The following is a 21,646-nucleotide window of genomic DNA, read 5'->3' as shown; positions in this document are numbered from 1 at the left end:
GGCCATTCGACTTGGGTTTTTCGATTTCACCGTAGAATTTTATCGAAACCCTAGCCCCCAAATAAACACCATATTCCAGCATCAACATTTCTCACTCTCTAAATATCATGAATTGAGAGGAATTTTTGCTAGTTGACGGACAAATCGAGAGGAATTGGACTGACGAACATGATTGCTATTTATGGGCTTTACTTTTTGTTCTTATTATATTGTACTAGCATTTGCCTACACACTTTGTGTGTATGAACACATTTTTTTAGAAAATGAGAAAGAGAGAGGGAGAGAGAAAGTAGCGGGTTTTTGTTTTTTTGTTTTTTTTTTTAATTTCAAATATTAGAGATATTTTAACATCACCTGTAGGTGAGACTTTAATAAAAAAACAGTAAAATTTAGACTTGTAAAATTACATTATTGCCCATCATTTTTTTTGTGATAAAAGAATAAGTTGTATTTTCACTCTCTTTTGATTGACAAAGAGGGTTTCATTAATTAGTAAATATTTATCATTTTCATTAAATTTGAGGCTCTTTACATTAAATAAAATTAGTAGATGGTTTTTTTTTTTTTTTTTTTTTGTCTAACAATAGATTTTGTTTGATTAGATGTTAGTTTTGCTACCAGTAGGGTTTAAACCCACGTTGTCATGCAATGACTCAACACCTTTCTACAATTGTAATAAAATGCCGCTTACTTAGTGGATTTTTTTTATTAAAATAAATTTTGTCCAAAACCTTTTCATTAAAGTTCCCAATTATTATAAAATTCTTTTCAATAAATGCAGTACTTTAGTTGTGATAACGAATTTTGAAAAGTAAACCATCATGATTTGTTAAATTTGCGGGATTGGGAATATGGGAGTAGGATTATCTCCCCTCCGAATCTCTCTTCTCTTCTATTATCTTCTATTTAAACGATTGCGATTACGTCATATCTACATTTTGTGTTGAAATTTTTATATAGAGAATAAGACAAAAAAAAGAGTGAGAGGAGATGATTGAAGAGGATGGTAATAGGAGATGAGAGAATTCTATTTTGGAAATTTGGGGTCCCTGTCGGTCAGTCCCTAAAAGTTAGGATAGGATTGAGTTTTATTGGGTCTCATACAAAAACCATTATCCAGCACATATTATTTTCTGTAAGGGTGTCAAAAATTGTAAGGCTTAATCGAAGATCAAGTGCAAGAGTAGAAAACTGACAATTGCAAATCAGGAAAAGGTCACACCAAGAAAAAAGCTTGAAACAAAGAACAAAATAATAATCTGTTACTTCTAACTTAAAAGATCAAACATATATATATATATATATATATATGGAATGTTGCCGTGGTGCTACAAATCCTTTCAATTCATAACACGTCTAGTAATTTGTTTCATTTACTTCAACATAAATTCCAACATTCTTCTTAGGAATGAAGTTTCAAAGAACAAGATTTAAGCATAAAACTCTATCAATCAAGATAATTATCATAGCGTGCAGAAGAAAACGAATTGAGGAAGTTTACTTCGTCAAAGGCTACTTAGAGAAAATCATTCAAGCAGTTGATGCAGCTTTTGTTCAAAACTATCCAAATAAGAGCTACCAAGCCCTTTGCCGGAGAAAAATTCCCTCCATTTTGCATGGTTGCTCCTCACCTCCTCAGCTACCTCACCGCCATCCTCAATCACAGCTTCCACTGCCTTGGCAACACCATCCTTCGTGAACAGGCCGTCTAAGTCTCCTTTCTCCACTTCGACTCCCACCTTCAGATCGCGGCCCATCATTCGCGCATTGATGATCTGATCACCCGCATTCGGCAGCAGCCAATTGGCACTCATTCACTAGCGCCTCGGACAAAGACCCTGAGCCGCAATGAGTCACAAAGCACCCCACAGAAGGGTGCCTCAAGAACAATGGCTGCTGAACCCAACCCCCGTATGTAAGATTAAACTTATCAAAAATATAAGTTAAGAGATTAAACTCATGAACCACAAACTTATTCAAGTATTAAAATCACAATTTGATAAACACAATGACAAACTAACACGTAAAAGCAGCAGAAGAAGAAGCCAAAGTAAACTTCTAAACAGTGCACCTTCTCCTCTCTTGCAAAACCAAAAGTACTCAAACTAACAATAGGTTTTAGTTCAATATTGAGCATGTATTTTGTGAGAGCAGTGACCGCTATTTATTATAGATTAATCCTAATAATTCTCCTATTAGAAACACCATAGGATACCAACTATGAATCCAAAATCATATCTGAATTACAATCCTACAAGATTTAGGATAGTTTTAAGCTTTCTAGCAAGACTTTTCTATGTCAATTGAAACACTGTAACCGGTTATAATATTCAGTTTCATACTTATATTCTAACACCGTAAACAACCCCTCTTCCTCGTGTCCTCTCCTCAAACCCTTCCGGCAATGCTGACTCGATCGATTCAGCTCTCATAGGCGGCTTCAGCGCCGCGAAGAAGGGCAAACCTGTGAGCTCAAAACCCAACAACAATTCTTGAAACTGATCAATTTTCAGAATGCATTGGCTTCCAAATGCGCAGTAAATCATGCTTTTGACCTCGAACCCTTCAAGCCATTTTGCCCATTTTTCGTCAACTCAACAGTTGGGATCTCTGGCACCACCGGCCCTGCCAGAATCACCGGCTTCTTATATTGGGTTTCGATATAATCGCAATAGGGCCCTTCCATCTCTCTACAAGTTTTGAAAGCAATAGCATCACATCCACTAAAACAAATAAATTGGCGTTGCGTGAATGTCACCCCACTGCCGAATTCCATCGACATGACCGCTACAAGCCCATGAGCTTCGTGCGTTGGTAATCGATGATGCAGGGAAGGATGGCGGAGGCAGGATAAGGTCAGCCGCTGTTGGCTGTTTCTCCATCGGATTCCTTTCGGGAGTTGACAGGTGCCCGATGGTTGCAGGACTAATAATACGGTAATGTATGGACATAATGCCCATATCAAGCTCATGTAACAACTCCGGCAGCCAATGCGTGAAGTCGAAGAAAATAAAATCGGGCTTGAGTTCCCTGAGGGCTTGTCCAACTGCAGGCCGGGTGAGGTCCATGGCGGTTATGAGGAGCGAGTGCAGGGGGAAAGGAACGTCAGCTGTGGTTTCGGTGCCCGGTGGAAGCCCGTCAACGTGAGGGACATTGATGGGGATGAAGGCAGTGCGATCCGGGTAGAGATTAAAAACCTCTAACTTTTGTAGGGTTTTGACGGGGACAAAGAAGGAGATTATGTGGCCTCTCTCAGCTAATTTGTTGCAGGTGTGGAGGAATGCGATCAGGTGCCGCATTGCAAACCAAGGATACATGGGAACGTGAAGTTTCTTGTCCCCCATGTTTGCAAACGGAATGTAGTCAAGCTGGCTAGATCGGCGTGGACAACCCTATACACTGAAGCTCGGATTCTCCTGTCGGTTCTCCTGTCGGTAATCTGATTACATTAGAATATCGCTCAGATCAAACAAAACAATACTTGTATATTTAGTTAACTGGAAGTTAGATGCCATGGTGCAAAAACATGCACATACCTGGATGGAAGCAGTGTCGGAGCCGGGAATTTAAAGTGATTGGGTAAAAAAATAGCTATAAAAAATCGATCATCATACTTTCATTTATAATTGTTCACTACGTGTTCTCATATTTTGGAAACGTCGTATCATAGCATCATTATCAATATAATCAAATCCATCTTCCTCAATGTACACAACCAAATTATCATTCAACCATTGATCACCCATCCTATTACGATGTCCGGTTAATTCCTTATTTCACCTGTTATAATGTTGCATCCTTATTATGTTTTGATGCATAGCATGGCATGTTTTCTTGAAAAGTGTTAAAGACTTGCGATTTGAGTTTTGAGATTATATATGATTATATATATACTATTTTTCTGGGAAAGTATACAGGTTTTACAGTGAGGGGTTAGAATTGTTGTTAATTGAAATGTTTTAAAAAAACTTTGTTTTACTAACCCACTCAATCTTGTTTTGCACCCCTCCAGGTTTAAGATAACAGAGCTTTGGTGGCCACGAGGAATCCAACGGTGTTCTGACAGAATTCACAAAAGTAGGACTCACCTCAGGTGTTTCATCTTAGTAATTGTATTCTTTAAAGCTTCCGAACTGTGTAAATTGTTACGTCACTCTCATGTGGATTCTTCACAATTTTCATCACTGAAAAAGCTCTTTCAACTGAAGCAGCCGCAATAGATAAAATCAATGCTAATTTTACTAGGAAATACACCAAGGGATATTGTGGAGGAGTCCTGCGCAAAGGAAGCTCAAAAGTTCTTGTGCGTTTGCTGTGGTGGAGAAGCACCGTATTCATGTTTCCTTTATTTGAAGGGTAAGGGGAATGACGTAGCTTTGTTAAATTAAAAAAGTGTTAATTAAAAATTGTTTTTATTTTCTTAAGGATAAGTTTAAAAAAGTGTTAATTACCTATGGGATCCAACGGTTCAATTTTTTTTTTCTTGAATTTGTTAATGTTTTAGTTCCTAAATTTAAAGATTATATGAGGTTCATCCATTGGAGATAAATTTCTTTAGGGACATGAAGATTCTTGTTAAGTCATTAAATGAGTTCTCATATATGGCGGTTGGAGTCCTTAAATGGAGATGCTCTTTTAACAATTTCGTACCCTACCGTCTTCCTTTAGTAATAATAAATTTCTTTTTTAAAAGAAGGTGTCACTTATTATTACATTCTACTAGTATTCATCTTCACTTGTAAGTGAGAGATTTTAGGTTCGTTTATCGTCAAAGATAAATTTAAACCACATTATTGTTTGCCCATTATGAGTTTAGCCACCCACTCTTCCATCGGGTTTTCTTTTTGTGGGAGTGGAGAGAAATTGGGTCTTTGTAGTCAAGCCCATTTACAATGGGGCTTTGCAAGTAATTGGGCCCTTTGATTACTCAGGACATTCAAAATTATTGGGCTTTACAGTAAATTGATCGTGAGGCCCAAAACCCAATAGTAGAAGAGTCAAAGTCAACAAAGCCGAAGCATTCACATATTTATCGATGGATTTTGAGGATTTCCCTCCACAACACGCCGCTCGGATCTCGGGGGGACGATTCGACTAGGGTTTTTCGATTTCACAGTCGAATTGTATCGAAACCCTAGCCCCCAAATAAACACCAGAATCCACCAAAATTTCCGATTATTTTCTGATCAGACTCTTGAGCCGGAATTTTCTTGTGCCGTTTCGTCTTCCTTTTGAATTCAAACGATGGGAAGGGGGAAGTTCAAGGGCAAGCCCACCGGCCATCGCCAGTTCTCCACTCCCGAAGATCTTCGTAAGCTAAATACTTCTTAATTCTTAACTTTAATTTTTTTTTTATGTTTTAAAAACCAGTTTGTTGTTTTAATTTTGCTTTCCCTCCAACTTTCTGGGGGTTTTCTGGGTAACCAAACAGAGGATTAAAGCCCTTCGGCTCGTTGAATTGGCAAGTTGTATTTGTGTTGCTTGATCATGTTGTGTTTTGTGAGTGATTGAATTGAAGTTATATGAATTTTGATCGTTGGTTTGTTTGATGTTACAATTTTTTTAGACCATGAAAACGATTTGACGTAAAATTTAGGTAATTGATATGAATTTTGGTTGTTTTGGTTTGTTTGATTCGCAGAATCGGTTAATTGTTTCCAAATTAAGCAATTCTGATATCCTTTTTCTTGTATTTGTAAATTTGCAGTTGCTGGTACCTCCAGCCGTCCTCGAACTTTTTCCAAGGTTTGTCCTTCTCGCACTCACATATTATATAGTGATACGAAACTACTGATTTTTTGGCTTAAGAAAGTTATTTTGTTTGTTTTCCTTAGCGAGAAGCTGAACATGATGAAGTTGAAGTAGATTTTGTAGCAAGTTCCGAAGAGGAGTCCGGAGATGAATCCGAAGGACAAGATGAGGTCAGTCAACATATGAACTGTCATCCTTGTAGAAAAGTTTGGTTTTTTGTTTGTCTTGGTTTGTAAAAATGCGAATCTTCTTTCGTGTTGTCAAATAATTTTAGCAGAAGAAGAAGGGGATCCAAGGGATTATTGAGATTGAAAATCCGAATTTGGAAAAGCCGAAGACTGTGAAAGCTCGAGACGTTGATGTAAGTTCTGCAAATTTCTTTGAGAATAGCTTGTGAATTCTGATAGTGAATTTTGTGAAGGAGTAATATTTGTTTTGTCTCTACAGATGGGAAGGACAACTGAACTCTCAAGGCGTGAAAGGTTTGTCTGTGGAATATAAGTTATATTCGTATTTATTTCATCTTAATCGGTTTTGACATCCTCAATTTTTGTTCATTTGTTTTCAGAGAAGAATTAGAGAAACAGAGGACCCGTGAGAGATATATGAGGTTGCAAGAACAGGGAAAAACTGAACAAGCAAGGAAAGATCTAGGTAATTGTCGTTGATAATTGTTTGCAAAAAGTACCTTTAAATCCGTTCGAATGTCTATTAGGGGAAAATTATGGGGTGTAATCGGGGATAACCTCCTATTATCATCTCTTTCATCATGTGACACGTTCACATGATGAGAGAGATACGAATATTTAGTCACGTTCTATTACCACACCTATTGATTGCTGCACATTTTAATGCTGAAAAGTCTTGTTAGATATGGGTTCTTTAGAGAAGAACAATGAATGAAAGGAGGCTCCTATGGGCTGGATTTACATTTTTATCGCTATAGTTTTGAATTTTTATTGATATCATTTTGTTGATCCTGCAGAGCGTTTAGCTCTTATACGAGAGCAAAGGGCGGAAGCTGCTAAAAAGAGAGAAGAAGAAAAAGCTGGTAATGTTTCTGAGACCCCCACAACTAATTTCTTCTTTCTTTGTTCGTTTTTCTTTTTTTCGGGTCGATTTCTCTGCTCTGGATCTTCAAGAACTGTAATTGTTCAACTCCTAATTGTTTCAGCCAAAGAACAGAAGAAGGTTGAAGCCCGCAAATGATCAACTTGAAGCAAAACATGGTCATGCTGCTGTTAGAATATTATCGGTAATGGAAAAACCGATTGGAAATTTTTCACTCTTATGTGGTAAAAATCCATTGGATATTTTTAGACCTTTTAGAAACTTTTGGAATATTTACTGTGTAAAACATTTATAGACGTTTACTGTATCGATAAAAGATTAATGTTATCAATCAAATGTAAGTGAGATCCTGTCGATATTTGATGGTCGGACAAGTCAGCTGGTTAGTCAGTTCTATTGCAGTTCCTCGGCTGCGAGAGTTAGCCATATGTCCATTAGGATAGGTGGCAAATGCCGGGAATATATAACAAAAGAGATGCACTTTCCTCTTCGGCAAAACCTGAAACACAAACAAAACTTTGGGAACCGACCGATTCACCAGCCATGACTGAACCCAAACCCAACAAAACACCTCCAAACGTTCCTATTTCTATTTCCTATATCAACAACTCCCATACTAACAAACCCAACAGTAGTTTCTCAGGCCAAAACGTCCACTTCCTGAACCCGCCTGACCCGGAAATCCCAGACGCGGTGACGCTCCGGGAGCAGTGAAGTTCGCCATCAGGCAGTACAGCAGATGGTACTCTCCCGCCTGGGGCAGCACCATTCTCGCTGGAGTTTCCTTTTTTGCCCTCGGTTGGTTCATCAAGGGCGGTAATCCATTCCTCTACCCTCTTCCGGCCGCCACAACGACGATTCTCCTCCTCTTCCTCCTCCCGACAAACCCGATGAAGCTTAACGCTCATGAGCCCCATTTCTCCACCAGTTCCTGGTGAGCTAGTCTTCTTCTGCGTAATTTCGATTCAATTTTAAATCAATAGCTCTTGCACATATTAATCGAAGTTTAAAGAAGCAATCTTGTGGTGCGAATTCGATTTTTCATCTGAATCAGAACATGGCACAAAAATGGTGGTAGTCCTAGCAATCAGCAAGATAACCACGAAATTCATATAACTAAAGAAAACTTTTGGAACCTGTTTAATCGCCATTCCGTTTCGAATTTTGAATTTTCACTTTTTGTGCTGGAGATGCGGCGGAGTTACGTGTCTTCCAAACAAATGAATTTTATATAAAACTCAACCAAGAAAGAACAATAGTACACAACGGGAAGCAAGTCGTTCAAATCGAATCAAAGGAAAAAAACAACATGATCTTAACATCCTAAATTTTTGGGTAACATGGACAAGCTTACGAGCATCTAAAGCATAATGTTCAAAGAGTTAGCATCCTGTCGAGAAAAGCAATTTCATGGAGTCAGGCCAACATCTGCATGGACAATTAGACATGACCTCGCCCGATAGAACTCCGAAAGGCACTTGGAACAATTCCTTCAAATTTTACGTAGAACAACACCCGTCTTGCTTCACAGCTGATACGTCGTCCTTGCCCCCAACATTGATCGTCTGTCCCTTGGGCAAGGCTGCTGGGTCATCCCCGATGTCAAGGTCCTTCCTGCTCACAACACGATGGATTTGGGTCAGCACTTCGGTGAAAGCATTTTCGACATTCATGGACTCGAGGGCAGAAGTTTCCATGAAAAAGGTGTTCTCTCGTTCGGCAAACGCCTTAGCATCATCGGTGGAAACGGCTCGCAGGTGACGCAGATCTCCCTTGTTTCCCACCAGCATGATCACAATGTTGGCATCTGTGTGATCGCGAAGCTCCTTCAACCATCTTTCCACATTTTCAAACGTAACATGACGAGTAACGTCATAGACAAGCAAGGCCCCAACGGCACCTCGATAGTATGCGCTTGTGATCGCACGATACCTTTTACATAAGAAGAACAAAATCAGATGGATATTTACGAACAATGCAGTCTATTCGGGGTCGACCAACCAGAAGATAATCTGCTAGTGTTCATACTTAACGAAGATTGTTCGAAATGGATTCCGAAAACAAATACAAACCCAGTAAGATTCAGCTCAGCTAACTAAAAAGTTACCCTTCTCCCATGGCTGAAACAATGAGAAAAAAAAGCTCCAATGTTTTTATTAGCAATTTCATGATATCTTCCTCAGCATTCGCAGCAACCAAACAATACCAATCAAACAAACAGACCCATAAAAACAAACCTTTTTCCTATCCAGAAACAAGATAATCTAATCCGTGCAATACCATATGAGCAAAACAACCCCAACTTTCAAAGGAAATCAAGGAAATCAAGAAAACCCAGAAAATAAATCAAAATGCGAATTCCCAGATCTAATTAAGAAAACCCCAGATTTTTAAAGAAACAGAGAATGCGGATCCAAACCTTTCCTGGCCGGCGGTGTCCCAAATCTGGGCCTTGACGACCTTATCATCGACCCGAATGCTTCTGGTGGCGAACTCGACGCCAATGGTGGACTTGGATTCGAGGCTGAACTCGTTCTTCGTGAACCGCGCCAAAAGGTTCGATTTTCCGACGCCCGAGTCGCCGATCAACACCACCTTGAACAAGTAATCGTAATCGTCGTCGGCTCTGTACGCCCCCATCTCCTCTCCAAAATTCAAATACTGCAAAAAAAGGAGCGAATTTTTGTCGTGTTTTTGCTCTTGGGTTTGTCTTTTACTTTCGATTTGGAAGGAATCTGAGGGAGTTCTGGGATGATGGGTTTTGGGAAACTTGGTTATAAATAATGAAGAATCATGGCGATGGCAGTGGATGTATGTGTGTCTGTGAGTTATGTGGTGAACGGGTTTTGTTAGATTTCGCGAGAAATATAGCAAAATGGAGGTTGAAGACAGCCAGCAACCCAAAGCAAGCTGGAATTCTGGTTTTTTCTTTTTACTCTTAGTTGGCGAAATTGTGGTTATGATTAAGAATTCCCGGTCCCAAATAAAAGTTCTCGACCCTTTTACCTTTTAGTCACAACAACCAAAGATATGAAGAAAAAAAAAAAAACCACGAAATTTTGTGCTTATGATCAGAACCGTTTATTTTATGAATTACTTTGTAAATATCATCTATGCAGAAAATGAATTAAAAATAAGATCGTTTAGTCAATTTATTGTAGTAAATACATGCACGGTTGGAGTACTTTTACCAATTCTATTTATCTGTTCTTACACAGTTCGATAACTAAACAATCTTAGTTTTAATTGATTTTGCAAAAGATGATTTTCATAAAGTTATTTATAATATGAACAATTCTAATTATAAACACGAAATTTTATAAATTGGTAACGAACGATTTTAAGTAGAAACTCACATTTATCATTTGAGTAACCAAATATTATTCAAAATTAGGCCGACAGGTGTTTGTTCTTTTGCATTCAAGAATGACGAACGTGAAATGAAAGTAATAATGTAATGGTGTTTTAGTTAAATGTGTGATGCAATCATATCATCTCGTGTTATTTATTTAGAATATCATGATAACGTATCAATAATATACGGAAATTTTGCTCTTACATTCAAATTTGAATCTCCTCTCAAAAATTAAATTTTTTTTTTTCCTGATTTGAGTTGCTTATAACATGATATTGCTCCATTTACTATTTAGATTCAACCCGATAGATCTGTAATTTTGTTTCTTTTATTTAAAATTGGATAGAGAAAGGGTCCAATTGTTATTACAGAATATATACACACCCAAATTCTTGTGGAAATATATTTAATTTATTTGGATTCAACACCATATAATTTTTTTTTTGTTGGAACACCATATATCTTGAGATATAGTTTCTAGGAAGAAAGGTCAGCTCTTCTAGTCTCTTACGACTGTATCAGCCACAAATCCACGTTAATTTCACCAGCAATAATCCAACGTTTACCATTTCAAATTTCAAATTTGATTTGATTTTTATTTTTTTATGAGTGAGTCTGCTTTGAAAAACATCCAACAAAAGAAAAAATTGAAAAACGATGTCCAGTAAGATACGTGATTTCTAAGATTCATTCAGACTAAATAATTGGTTACTTTCAAATGTTCATGATAATTTCTAACCGACACATGATTAATTTGACGTTTATCATATAAGTTTTGAATTATAACAAAGGGGAAGTATTCATGGCACCACTTTTTTTTTAGAAGTTTTTTACATCATTTTTGTAGGGTTCACTTCGTAATGTATTTCAATTATCTGAACGGTCAATCTTTTAGGTATTATCATGTCTGCCAAAAATCACTCAAATCTGAAACTATATGACTGTTGAGTTAAGAATTATGGGTTTCTTTGTAGAACAGTATTCGTCTATTTTCTTCACTACAAATGAATGCCTTAATAGTTTTGAATTTTTCTAATTTTTTGTAAGGATGATCTATGAATAATGTCCAAAAAAAAAAGATGGTATGGATTGTTAAAGTACATTACAGAGTGGGTCCCACAAAACATGTAAAACATTGTGTAAAAAAAATAGTGCCACATATCCGCCCTATAACAAATTTATGTATTGTGCGCAAAGGTTGAAGATTAGGCTAGGTTGAACTAAAAGGAAAGTGAATGTTGGATCAGCTTTCATGGTAGAAAAAAGCATGCAAACTCAGGTCATCTCCAATGGAGAAGGCTAAAGGTTTAAAAGCAAAAAACTGGCATGATTTGCCCAAAAACTCATCTTCAATCAATGATTGAGCTATAATTATATGCAGCTAACCAAACCATTATTTGGCCAAATGGGCATTAGGTTGGTCAAATGTAGCCATCAGCTTAGCCCTTTCTTGGGGGTCAACTCCTCAATCGCAATAATTGATTCAAATTCAGTGGCTAGATTTAAAAACATCAAACTGTAGTTTAATTAACTAACCAATAAATTTAAAGAATAAACTTAAAACTAATAAATATTGAGGGGATCATGTTTAGTTTCTTCGGTTGGAGATGCTCTAATTTTGGACAAGGCTATATTTAGGCCATCTCCAACCGAAGGCTGGCCAGATGACTCATTTTAGCCCACTGGCCCTCCAAGAAATTGAGCCATCTGGCCCTTCAAAAAATTAATATTTTAATGAACAATGCATAGTCATATTTTTTACCATCCCCAACCAAGGGCCAAAGGGCCATAAGGCTCGTTTTAGCCATGTCACAAAAAACCATCTCCAACCGAGGGTCAAAGGGCTAAACATAATTTATTATTTAAATTTGAAAACTACAACTTAAATTTAATAACTACAAGTAAAATTTAAAAAATACAACTTATATATTTCAAGTCAAATGTGAGAGGTTTTATTTAGAGTATAAAAATAAAAAATAAAAAAAAAGGAAGTGGGTGGGAGGGAGAGTCCCACATTGGCTGTGCGAGAGGAAGTATAAAAAAAAAAAAAAATTGAAAGTGCGTGGGAGAGTCCCATATCGGCTGTGGGAGAGAGTTGAGTAACCAAACATGCTTATAAAAGCCACCTTCCAACACACAGCTTTGAACAAATCAACTTTGGGCCTATAATTAAATATATTTAAAAAAAAACTGTGGCCCAAAAAAAAAAAAAACTGTAAAAAAAAAATTCAAACATAATGGCTAGCTGACGTCAGCAAGCCATTGCATTGAAATTTCTGGCCCAGCCTAGGGCTGGCTAGCTGGTTGGGTTAAGCCAGCCGGTTGACCCTTTTTTGTTTAGTGGGGCCTATGAGCCCTTTAGCTTAGCTCTCGGTTGGAGACGGTTTTCGGGATATTTTTTACCATCTGACCCTCTGGACATTTCGGTTGGAGATGACCTTAGTCCTTTTAATTGGAGATGACCTCACGCCCTCGGAGACCTAGCTTGATGGACTTTTTCGTTAATTTCTTATACAATTATATAGCTTTAACACGAGGCTCATATTGTTTTAAGACTCGAGCGTGGTCAAGTGGATTTTAATCATATCAAATACTAACCGAGAAAATAAATAGTCAATTGCAAAATACATTTTTAGGTTTGGGGTTGAAAATAATAACAATTCAAATCACACTTACATCTAACTATACGAACATCCGTTAATTACTGATGTTGCAAGCGGGCTCACTTCTAGAAGGCTTTTAGGCGACAACTCAACTAAAATTTGTTCTAACACAAGATAACTCAACATCTCTGATCGTCCAAGTTAAATCACTAAAGTTAGCTTACTTTAGGTTATAAACTTCATGCCAAAATCAAAGCTGTAATATTTCATGTTGTAATGTAAAAATAATTAGGGAATTTTAACGAAAAGCTTCCGGTATTGTCCACTTTAGCGAAAATCACATTTTTACACTAAAAAATCAATTATGATATTATTCACTTTACCCTTTATTTTGTTATTTTCGTTAAAACTCAAAGTTTTTAAGCTATTTTCAATAGTTTTGCCAAATAATAAAGGTTGTGTTTCCTAAAAGGAGTAAAATTATCTCCCCTCTTTTTTTCTCTCCATTTCCCTCCCCTCCTATTTGAATGATCACAGTTAAGTCATATCAACATCTGACATTAATTTTTTATAGAAAGAGAAAGACAAAAAAGAGAATGTAAGAGAAGGATATAGAAATTGATGGAAAGAGGAGAGGAGAGAATCATAATCCTTCTTAAAAATAAATTTTTAGTTGTGAGAGAAACACAAGTTATTAACTTTTCAGCATACATATCTTACAATTTGTTTAGTAATACGTAATGTATCATCTCGTATATTAATCACACTAAAAAATCTCTTCTTAAAATACAACCAGAAACCTCATGGGTGTATTTTGTCGCCGCTCCTTTCACGTCAATTTCCGAATTAATTATTTACATGAAACCTTCAGCTTCAAATCACATACGTGGGGTGGACATGTAAGAACAATCCCATCAAGGTGACTGTTCTCTTCTCTCACTCTTCACCTAATCCACTCGTGGGAGCATGTAAATGCAGATTACTGCAGAGTGTAGGCCATGATCTGATCAACATCAGCCAATCTTAACGCGGCACGTCGAGCTTGTATAGTGTCCCCCAACAATCATCCCTGTCTACCCTTCCATTTCCGATGCCCTCCTATTTATGTAGTCACGGTTAAGCCACATTAATATTTTATATTATTATTTATTTTTATCTTATTATTTCTATAAAAAAATAATATAAAATATTGATATAACTTAATCGTAATCATACAAAACAGAAGGATACCGAAAATGGAAGGACAGACAATCCTTGTCCGAAACCCTGGATACGTTGATTCGGAAAGGCACCTCATGATCAAACAGATTTCTTCTTCCCCTTCCACCGCCATGCTTTGAATCCCTTTCCACCTCTCCTGTGTAGTAAAGGGGTCGATCTTCTTCCACCACAATACGTGATAGTTCATGCAAAAGTAAACACACAAGTGACTAGTGTTATACGACGTGACGTGGTAGGCCTAGCCTCATGTAGCTATAGACTACAGGGCAAGGAATTTTGGTAGACCTGCAGGTCTTGTTTGATATATCCAATCGATCGCAATATATCACTCAATCAAATCCAAGTAAGAACACTAGCTACGTACTGTTGGCCTCTCAGATTGCAAATTGCACGTAACAAATCTGCACCACCAAAAAAAAAAAAAAAAGTTGACCTATCTAGCTCTGCTTACAATCTGCCTTGCCTTCTTCTGATGATCACCGACTGCAAAGCACATACATACGGCAAAGAAAGCATGTGGCAGAAATTAAACACACAGCTGTGAGTAGTGAGTGCATGTATTGTTGAAATTTTTTGGATCGACGAGGTCGGAGGTCTCATTCTAACGACACTGATATTGTTTTCAACTTTACCACTTATTTAATTCATCAGGTGTGAGGTTTTATTACAAAATGTCTCAGTATTAGTTAGAATGAGTAATCATGTTTAAACCTTCCTCACGTGTGAAGATCCACACATTGACAATTAAAACTCAAAGGTTAGCTCTTTGTTAAGCTCGTTGGCTTGCATGTGCTCGAACATTGCTCGGATATCAGGTTGAATTTTTTTAGATCAACGGGCTTGGGGAACCCCACTCTAACGACACCGATACTATCTCTAACTTTACCCCATGCCCAATTTATAAGATGTGGGGTTTTATTACAAAAAATTTGAATATTAGTTATAATGGAGTAATCATATTTTAACCCCATTGTTTTCTTTTGGGATTCCAACATGTATTCCGGTTGTTTGTCAAACATTAATACTTTTCCGTTTCTGGTCAGGCCCTACGATTCTCATTGTTATGTGTCGTCGAAGCAAGATGTATAATGTTTATTAAATGGTGATGATCTATCGAATCCAAGTATTGCCGAAACTGAAAGGCACCCTGCTCACTTTCTGTATGCACACACCTTCAATCATATCAGATACCTCATAATGTATGTTATGTACAGATCCATTAAAAAGCCCTAATTTCATTCTGTGTACATACATACATACGATCCATGGCAACTTGCAGGGAACACCGGATCAAGGTTTTGGCAACACGTGTATCATTGTTATATATTAAATACCACTCAGCTGATCAACTCTTTTTTTTTATCATCTTAAAATTTATTTATTTCCTTAGGACGCGCCCTAATATGTAAGTTTCTTCTCGTAGTAAGTACACATGCCTTAAGTTTTTCAGGAAAAAAAATGACACATTGACACACATTAACAGTGCATGTACACAAAGTAAGGCGCGCCCTACCACATTGCAGAATGGTGTACACCATCTAATAGATAGCTTCTCTTTCTTACATAATTTTTTGTCTTCTGGTGGATCGAACCGAAGGTCACTAAGATATTGAACTGAATTGACTACGATGCAACTACTTCGACGTTATTGCATGAGATAGCATTTTTGGGTCTTTTTCACCAGGGTCCCATTGAGTCAAGAATTTTTGTATTCAAAACATGATCACATAGTGTTACCATTTTACGTATTATTATATATAAACGGACAATAAGTTAATATGTTACACAGAGATCGGGTTCATCAAAAACTTCCATTGAGGGCGCCTATAGCAAAAGGCCATATCTGACCCAATGATAACCCTAGCCAGATATATTACTCCCCCACCCCTCCTCTTCCTTTCACATATATAGACCATACCTACCAAGGATAATACTTGCATTCCCAACTTGAGGATGAGCTCATTCCATTACTTGTAAGCATTACCGTATATTAATTAGTTCAATTCATTACTAATTTATATACTATTTTGGTCTGCACAATTGGTTGAAATTCCTAGCTAATTTAATTTATGATTAACTTGTTGCTTCTATATCATACACCCATCCGTTTACAATTTTTGCAAAGAAACCATATACGTGTGAACTATATAGCATATAATCACAGATATTCCTTTTAGCCAATATTGTTTGTTTATTTAGCTACTACAGGTTTATTTATCCATACTTTGGGTGACAATCTAACTACGAATAGTGGACAGTTGTTTGTGGAAGAAACGTGGCAGTTAGATCTAAATTTTGGGTGGAAGCTGTAGAACAAATGTTAAAAAAATTGAAAAGTACCAGATGTCTGGATTCCTTCAACAATAAGAAAGTGAATCGAAAAGTAGCAGAACTTAAGTGCAGCTAAAACCTTTCATAGAAAAAGCACACCTCACACGTAAATATATATTATCATCCTTTATATAACCACAAACAAGTAAACTAATAGTACATCAATAGGTCCACAAACTCTGAAATAACCCTAAATTGATGAAGCCCTGGTTTATAATATTGCAAACTCTAGCGCAAATTAAAGAAGACATATATATAGAAAAGGCACACAGAAACCACAGCCCGTCTCCTCTAGCTATAGCTTCCACCTCTTCTATATCTACAATCCCAGAAGAAAACATTAATGATCATCAACTGCAAGCATAGATAAAATAAATACACACACGTATATAACAGTGGTCTAGCTGGATGCCAACAAATAAAGATGCAAAACAAAACTAAATCACATTGTTTTACAAACAATAAGATAATCTAAAATATTTCATACGAAGTGGAATTCGAACTTATGTAAGAAGAAATACTATTCTAACCAACTTGGTTAAATCCGGAACTCTGATGTATCACATTTTTATAATTTGGAAAAATATACATGTATATATATATATATATATATATAGAAAGGAACCAAATAACATTACTGTTAAAGTTTAATTAGCAAAAAGAAATCAAAATAATTTAAGGAAGATAAGTGTGAGATTAATACCAGATAGTAGAAACCACCGTGGTGGAGAGAGTGGAGGGTGAGACCCCACTCATTGGTGAGAACGGGCTGACCAGAGGAGTGAATGAGAACGGCGTCATCCCCGAAAGCCTCACGCACGTTGAAGGGACCCGCACCCACCTCGAATGCGACGTCGTTTATGAACACCGTTGATTTCGCCACACCTCCCGGAGCCATTGCACCCGCTTCACCAACACCGCCTGTCCAAAACTCCAAACACCACCACATTAAGTCACACAATCACACAGTATGCGACGTCGTTTCACCAGTACGTGAACAGTCCGGTAATGTCCGGCCGGGTAGTAATTATTGTTACCCAAATTCAAACAGGTTACAGAACATACTAGTCAATCAAAACCCATGCACTCGTCCATCATAATCCCAAACGCAAAAACCTAGCAAGCTAAAACCTTCATGCCCATCGAAAAGACAAATCTACCCTCCCTTCGATACCTAATATATGACAAACATGGCAATCACTTTCGTCCCATGATATAAAACCTTACTTTCGAAAATGGATCATCTCCGGATCTCTTCCTCCTAATCCACCAAATCAGGTGATTCGTGCCATTAAAATTTGATCTAACGGTTGAAATTATTATAACTCTTAAAGCGGACCCTTGTTTGTAATCGTTTGATCAAAATTTCAATAGTACGGATTCCCTGATTTGGTGGATTAGGAGGAAGGGATCGGAGAATATGCCTCTCCCTTACTTTCACCCCAAAATACAAAACCCATCATCAACCAATCCCACTTTGTTACATTTTGGTATATACTATGGCTTCATAATACAAAGAAAAATGCTCTAATCTATCACTAGTATTGCACATATATATGGAGATCTAAATTAGCAAAACATGAAATTTTGAGTTTATTTACCTCGACTATTGTGGATCACGGGGAATGGAACAGCGACAGTAGGAGTAGAAGAAGCTGCAGCAGTAGTTGGAGTTGTGGTGATATCGATATTGTAATTGAGGTGTTGCTGATGATCCACATTCTTCATGGCCTTGATCTGATCTTCCTGATGGTGGTGATATTCTTTCCTTGATATTGCTCCATGGTTCATGATCTCACTCAGCAGGATATTAGTGCAAGGCCCAATGTTGTTATTATCATTATTGGTTTGCTCATGATGTGGAACATGAACCACATTAGCCAGCTCAGGGAAGCAGAACCCTTGTGTCAAATTAGGATTAATGTTGGCCTGATGCACCGGAAAAAAGAACGGAGATTCGGGCAAGACCTCGTTGTGGTGAGGATGGTGAGGCTGGAAAAAGTTAGTGCTTTGGTTCACAGAAGCAGTTGGAGAGTTGATTGAAGCCTCATGAGTGGAGAACCCCATGGAGAAGGCCTTGTTGTTTGGTGCTTTGGGGGATGACTTTTCGGAGGAGGATGAGGACGAGGACGAAGGGGCGGCGGCATTGATGATGTTGAGAGTGGTGGCGGCAGAGACGGGGGTGGAGATAGGAAGCTGGGTGTGGTGATGGTGGGTTTGTTGTTGCCTGGATGAGTTGTGGAGGTTGCGGAGCTTGTGCTTGCTTCTTGACTTTCGGTTCTGGAACCAATAGAACACATTGGCGTCTCCGACTTGACCGTACTCTTGCAGCTGAACCCTAATCTTCCTGATCTCATCCCTCGGAGGATTCACCATCCCGGAGTTGAAGATTGCTTCGAGTATGCGAATTTGCTCCGGTTTCGGGTTCCATCTAGGTTTTGGCTCCGGACTGCGTTCTTCGCACCCTCCAACTGTTACATTCACATAATTAATCAAAAATATACATGTACACATAAACTTAACATAATATTTGTAACAAATTATGCATAATTGGTATGGATTATGAAAAAAAAAATTCTACGATTATTATAAACAGAAAAGTGGATTGTATAAACTTTCGTGAAAAATAATTATAAAATATTGAAAAGAGTTTTAATATAAATGAGCGTTGAAGACGGTTATAAAGAAGTGAGTGATGAAATAGGAATTTGGGGATTTACCTGAGGAGTAGGAGGAGGGTCGGTGGCAGCCGTTTGAGACAAGAGAAGGGTTGATTTCATGCTGCCATTGGTGGTGGGTGCTGCAATTAGCAGGCTTGGACTTGAACATGCTTGGCCAGTGTCTGTTTGATGAAGCCATGATGATGATGACGACCAAAGGGAGGGATAGAGAGACAGAGAGAAAGCTAGATAGATATTATAGCAGCTACGAAGCTATAGGTATAGCCAAACAAAAGAGAAGGAGAAACCCTTTTCTGCTGTTTGTTTTTCTGGCACTGGATATATCCTCTCCTTAGCCCAGCAGAACATCATTTCTTATAGTCTCATCACCTACTCCTGTGAGTTCAATATTTCTTGTTTATTAATTAACACTTGTACAATAAAAAAACACTAGTCCTTCCCATCTCCCAAAGAAAATATATAAAATAGGATACAAACTGATGAGAAATTATATAATTAAACAAATATAATTTCATTTTTATATAAAATGGGCAGAACCCACAACAGGAATCGCCTGCTAGAAAAATAGACAAGAAAGGAAATGAAAATAAAAAAAAGTTGTGTGGGGTGAAACTAAAAGAGAGAGAAAGAGAGAGGGAGGTACTATATATCGACCCATTACCTTCTTTTAGACTTTAGATTTAAAACTAGTGAGTGAAGAGTGATGATCATGAACTGATGATTGCACTCTACTCAAATACTGAAAAGTATAGTACAAACCCAATCCCCCCACCCGACGAGAAGCAAAGGGAACTTAGAAAAGAATACCTGCTGGGGCTTAATTAGAACCTTCATCAGAGATATGAGAGAGAGAGAGAGAGAGAGAGAGAGAGAAGTGAGGATTGTTCTGATCAGTTTGTCTCCTTCTTTTTCATTTTTATCTTCTGATATTTGAAGAGGAATCCTGCTTGCTCTGATCAATTGTTTGGGGTTTTGCTTTGCCGTGAGTGGGGAATTAATTGGGCCGGGAGAGGTGAGGAGGGTGGAAGTGAGATATTGGGATTATTCTAATGGGAAAGGTCGTTGTGGGAATAAATAGGGGAGGGGAAGGGTGTTTGAAAGTCAAGGCAAAGGGAGAAGGGAGCATGCAGTGTAATGTAGGGTTTAATTGGAAAGCGGTGGTGGGAGTCGTGGTACAGTAATTGCATATCTCACATTTGGGTTTATTTTGAGCGAAAGTAATGTAGGCTTTTGGATTGACTCGAGGGCATATATTTATTTATTGTTACTGTTATATTATAAAGTGATAATCCTTATTAAGTTCATACAATAAGAAAATTCATATATTATCATCCACACATTTTATTGTGTGTGACTTTTTTCATATATATGTATATGTATTTTACGTATCTATGTATGTTTAGATACTTACATATTGATACATTCGTACAAAAACTTATGTACCGATACATTCGTATCGAAATTTATGTACCAATACATTCATACTAAAACTTATGTACAAATACATTAGTGCCGATACTTATGTACCGATACATTTGTGCCAATACTTATGTACCAAAACTTATGTACCTAAGAGGTTTGTTTAATATAAATTGTTTTTATTTTGCTGTTGACTTTGAATTTTGAATAAATTTCGGATGATAAATTTATAAATAATAAATGTGCTATAATTACTTAAATATGGTAAGTTTTAAAAATAGAGACTTAAATTAGATTTAGAAAACCATTCAGGGTAAAGTCTAAAAGGAATTTTATTTAAGCCCTAAAATATAAAAGCCTCAGTAAAATATAAGATGATAAAGTGCATAAAAATACGTACGTGTTATTTGTAATTTTGGAGTTGTTTGATAATCATTTCGTTTTCATTTTTTATTTTTTAACTAAAAACTCTTTTGATACTACTTTCAAATTTTAGTTTTCATATTGAAAGCAAAATTTTGAAAAGAGTAATGATATTCTTACCATATTATTATACCATAATTTCTATACCACCTTTTGTGGCAGCTTACTTGGACATGCCACATCTTTAGTTTTAGTTTTATTATTACTATAATTAACACACTTATTCTTTTTTTTTAATTAATAATTAAAACACCCTAATTAGAATTGATTAGGTCTGATGCTTCGTTTTCCACTCCATCTCCTTTCTCCCTCTCACCCCAATCTCCTCCCTCCTTCATCTTCAGCCTCCTGCAATCTCCATTGTTTTTGGTTTCTAACTGATCGTTTTTGTTTTCCTTTTTATTGTCATAAAATAAGGGTTAGCTAATCGTTTTATTGAACAATGACTTTATATGCATCTTTAAAAATTTGATGGAGTCAAGGGGAACAAGTTTTCTATCAGATTGAAGGTTATGAGGTCACTATTCTTGAAAAATCCTCAGATTTATACTGCAGTTGCTCGTCAATTATTGAAATTAATTATGCTTTTTTTTTCCTTTCACAATTGGCCTTTTGTTTTTTTTTTTTTAATGTTCTTTCTATTTGTTCTGGAAAAGATGAGGAAGGAGGATGAAGAAGCACAAGACAATTCGAGGAACTTTAAGGAGGGAGGAGGAGATTGGGATGACGAAAAGAGTATTTGAGGACGACTGGACGAGGGATGCAAGAATATGAAAATTGAAGTGTTTTAA

General features: G+C 37.1%; 3 protein-coding genes and 1 pseudogene across 4 annotated transcripts; 1 reads left to right on the top strand and 3 right to left on the bottom strand.

The window, feature by feature from the left end:
- Positions 1–1,526: 1,526 nt before the first annotated feature.
- LOC126622265 (cyanidin 3-O-galactoside 2''-O-xylosyltransferase FGGT1-like) lies at positions 1,527–3,344 on the bottom strand (annotated as a pseudogene).
- A 1,698-nt stretch (positions 3,345–5,042) lies between these two features.
- LOC126622264 (uncharacterized) lies at positions 5,043–7,178 on the top strand. Of its 2 annotated transcripts, none has more exons than XM_050290949.1 (8): positions 5,043–5,311; positions 5,708–5,745; positions 5,835–5,921; positions 6,026–6,112; positions 6,199–6,233; positions 6,320–6,405; positions 6,737–6,802; positions 6,926–7,178. In XM_050290949.1, the coding sequence occupies exons 1-8, from the start codon at positions 5,245–5,247 to the stop codon at positions 6,958–6,960; spliced, it is 501 nt and encodes a 166-aa protein (XP_050146906.1). In that variant the 5' UTR covers positions 5,043–5,244; the 3' UTR covers positions 6,961–7,178. The 2 variants fall into 2 exon arrangements, with proteins under 2 accessions (XP_050146906.1, XP_050146907.1); XM_050290950.1 differs by having other exon boundaries at positions 5,044–5,311; positions 6,029–6,112.
- Positions 7,179–8,032: 854 nt separating this feature from the next.
- On the bottom strand, positions 8,033–9,791 carry LOC126622263 (ras-related protein RABA1f-like). Its single transcript, XM_050290948.1, has 2 exons — positions 9,242–9,791; positions 8,033–8,754 (listed from the first exon to the last, which is right to left on the bottom strand). The coding sequence occupies exons 1-2, from the start codon at positions 9,460–9,462 to the stop codon at positions 8,322–8,324; spliced, it is 654 nt and encodes a 217-aa protein (XP_050146905.1). The 5' UTR covers positions 9,463–9,791; the 3' UTR covers positions 8,033–8,321.
- Positions 9,792–16,399: 6,608 nt separating this feature from the next.
- On the bottom strand, positions 16,400–20,145 carry LOC126622262 (WUSCHEL-related homeobox 9-like). Its single transcript, XM_050290946.1, has 5 exons — positions 19,821–20,145; positions 19,053–19,388; positions 17,934–18,803; positions 17,036–17,253; positions 16,400–16,651 (listed from the first exon to the last, which is right to left on the bottom strand). The coding sequence occupies exons 2-5, from the start codon at positions 19,189–19,191 to the stop codon at positions 16,646–16,648; spliced, it is 1,233 nt and encodes a 410-aa protein (XP_050146903.1). The 5' UTR covers positions 19,192–19,388; positions 19,821–20,145; the 3' UTR covers positions 16,400–16,645.
- Positions 20,146–21,646: the final 1,501 nt, after the last annotated feature.

Source organism: Malus sylvestris, chromosome 5 (genome assembly GCF_916048215.2).
Source record: "Malus sylvestris chromosome 5, drMalSylv7.2, whole genome shotgun sequence".
NCBI classification, from domain to species: domain Eukaryota; kingdom Viridiplantae; phylum Streptophyta; class Magnoliopsida; order Rosales; family Rosaceae; genus Malus; species Malus sylvestris.
The sequence above is the reverse complement of the archived record's forward strand: the minus strand, read 5'-3'. Positions and strand labels throughout refer to the sequence as shown.

What these genes read in the sequence shown, in the direction of transcription:
- LOC126622264 (XM_050290949.1), top strand. Translation starts at nt 5,245, where the DNA reads ATGGGAAGGGGGAAGTTCAAGGGCAAGCCCACCGGCCATCGCCAGTTC. An exon ending in CTCCACTCCCGAAGATCTTC is followed by an intron (nt 5,312 to 5,707) that starts GTAAGCTAAATA and finishes GTAAATTTGCAG; the next exon opens with TTGCTGGTACCTCCAGCCGT. An exon ending in AATCCGAAGGACAAGATGAG is followed by an intron (nt 5,922 to 6,025) that starts GTCAGTCAACAT and finishes AAATAATTTTAG; the next exon opens with CAGAAGAAGAAGGGGATCCA.
- LOC126622263 (XM_050290948.1), bottom strand. Translation starts at nt 9,462, where the DNA reads ATGGGGGCGTACAGAGCCGACGACGATTACGATTACTTGTTCAAGGTG. An exon ending in GACACCGCCGGCCAGGAAAG is followed by an intron (nt 8,755 to 9,241) that starts GTTTGGATCCGC and finishes CTTATGTAAAAG; the next exon opens with GTATCGTGCGATCACAAGCG.
- LOC126622262 (XM_050290946.1), bottom strand. Translation starts at nt 19,191, where the DNA reads ATGGCTTCATCAAACAGACACTGGCCAAGCATGTTCAAGTCCAAGCCT. An exon ending in ACCCTCCTCCTACTCCTCAG is followed by an intron (nt 18,804 to 19,052) that starts GTAAATCCCCAA and finishes TGAATGTAACAG; the next exon opens with TTGGAGGGTGCGAAGAACGC. An exon ending in CGTGATCCACAATAGTCGAG is followed by an intron (nt 17,254 to 17,933) that starts GTAAATAAACTC and finishes AGTTTTGGACAG; the next exon opens with GCGGTGTTGGTGAAGCGGGT.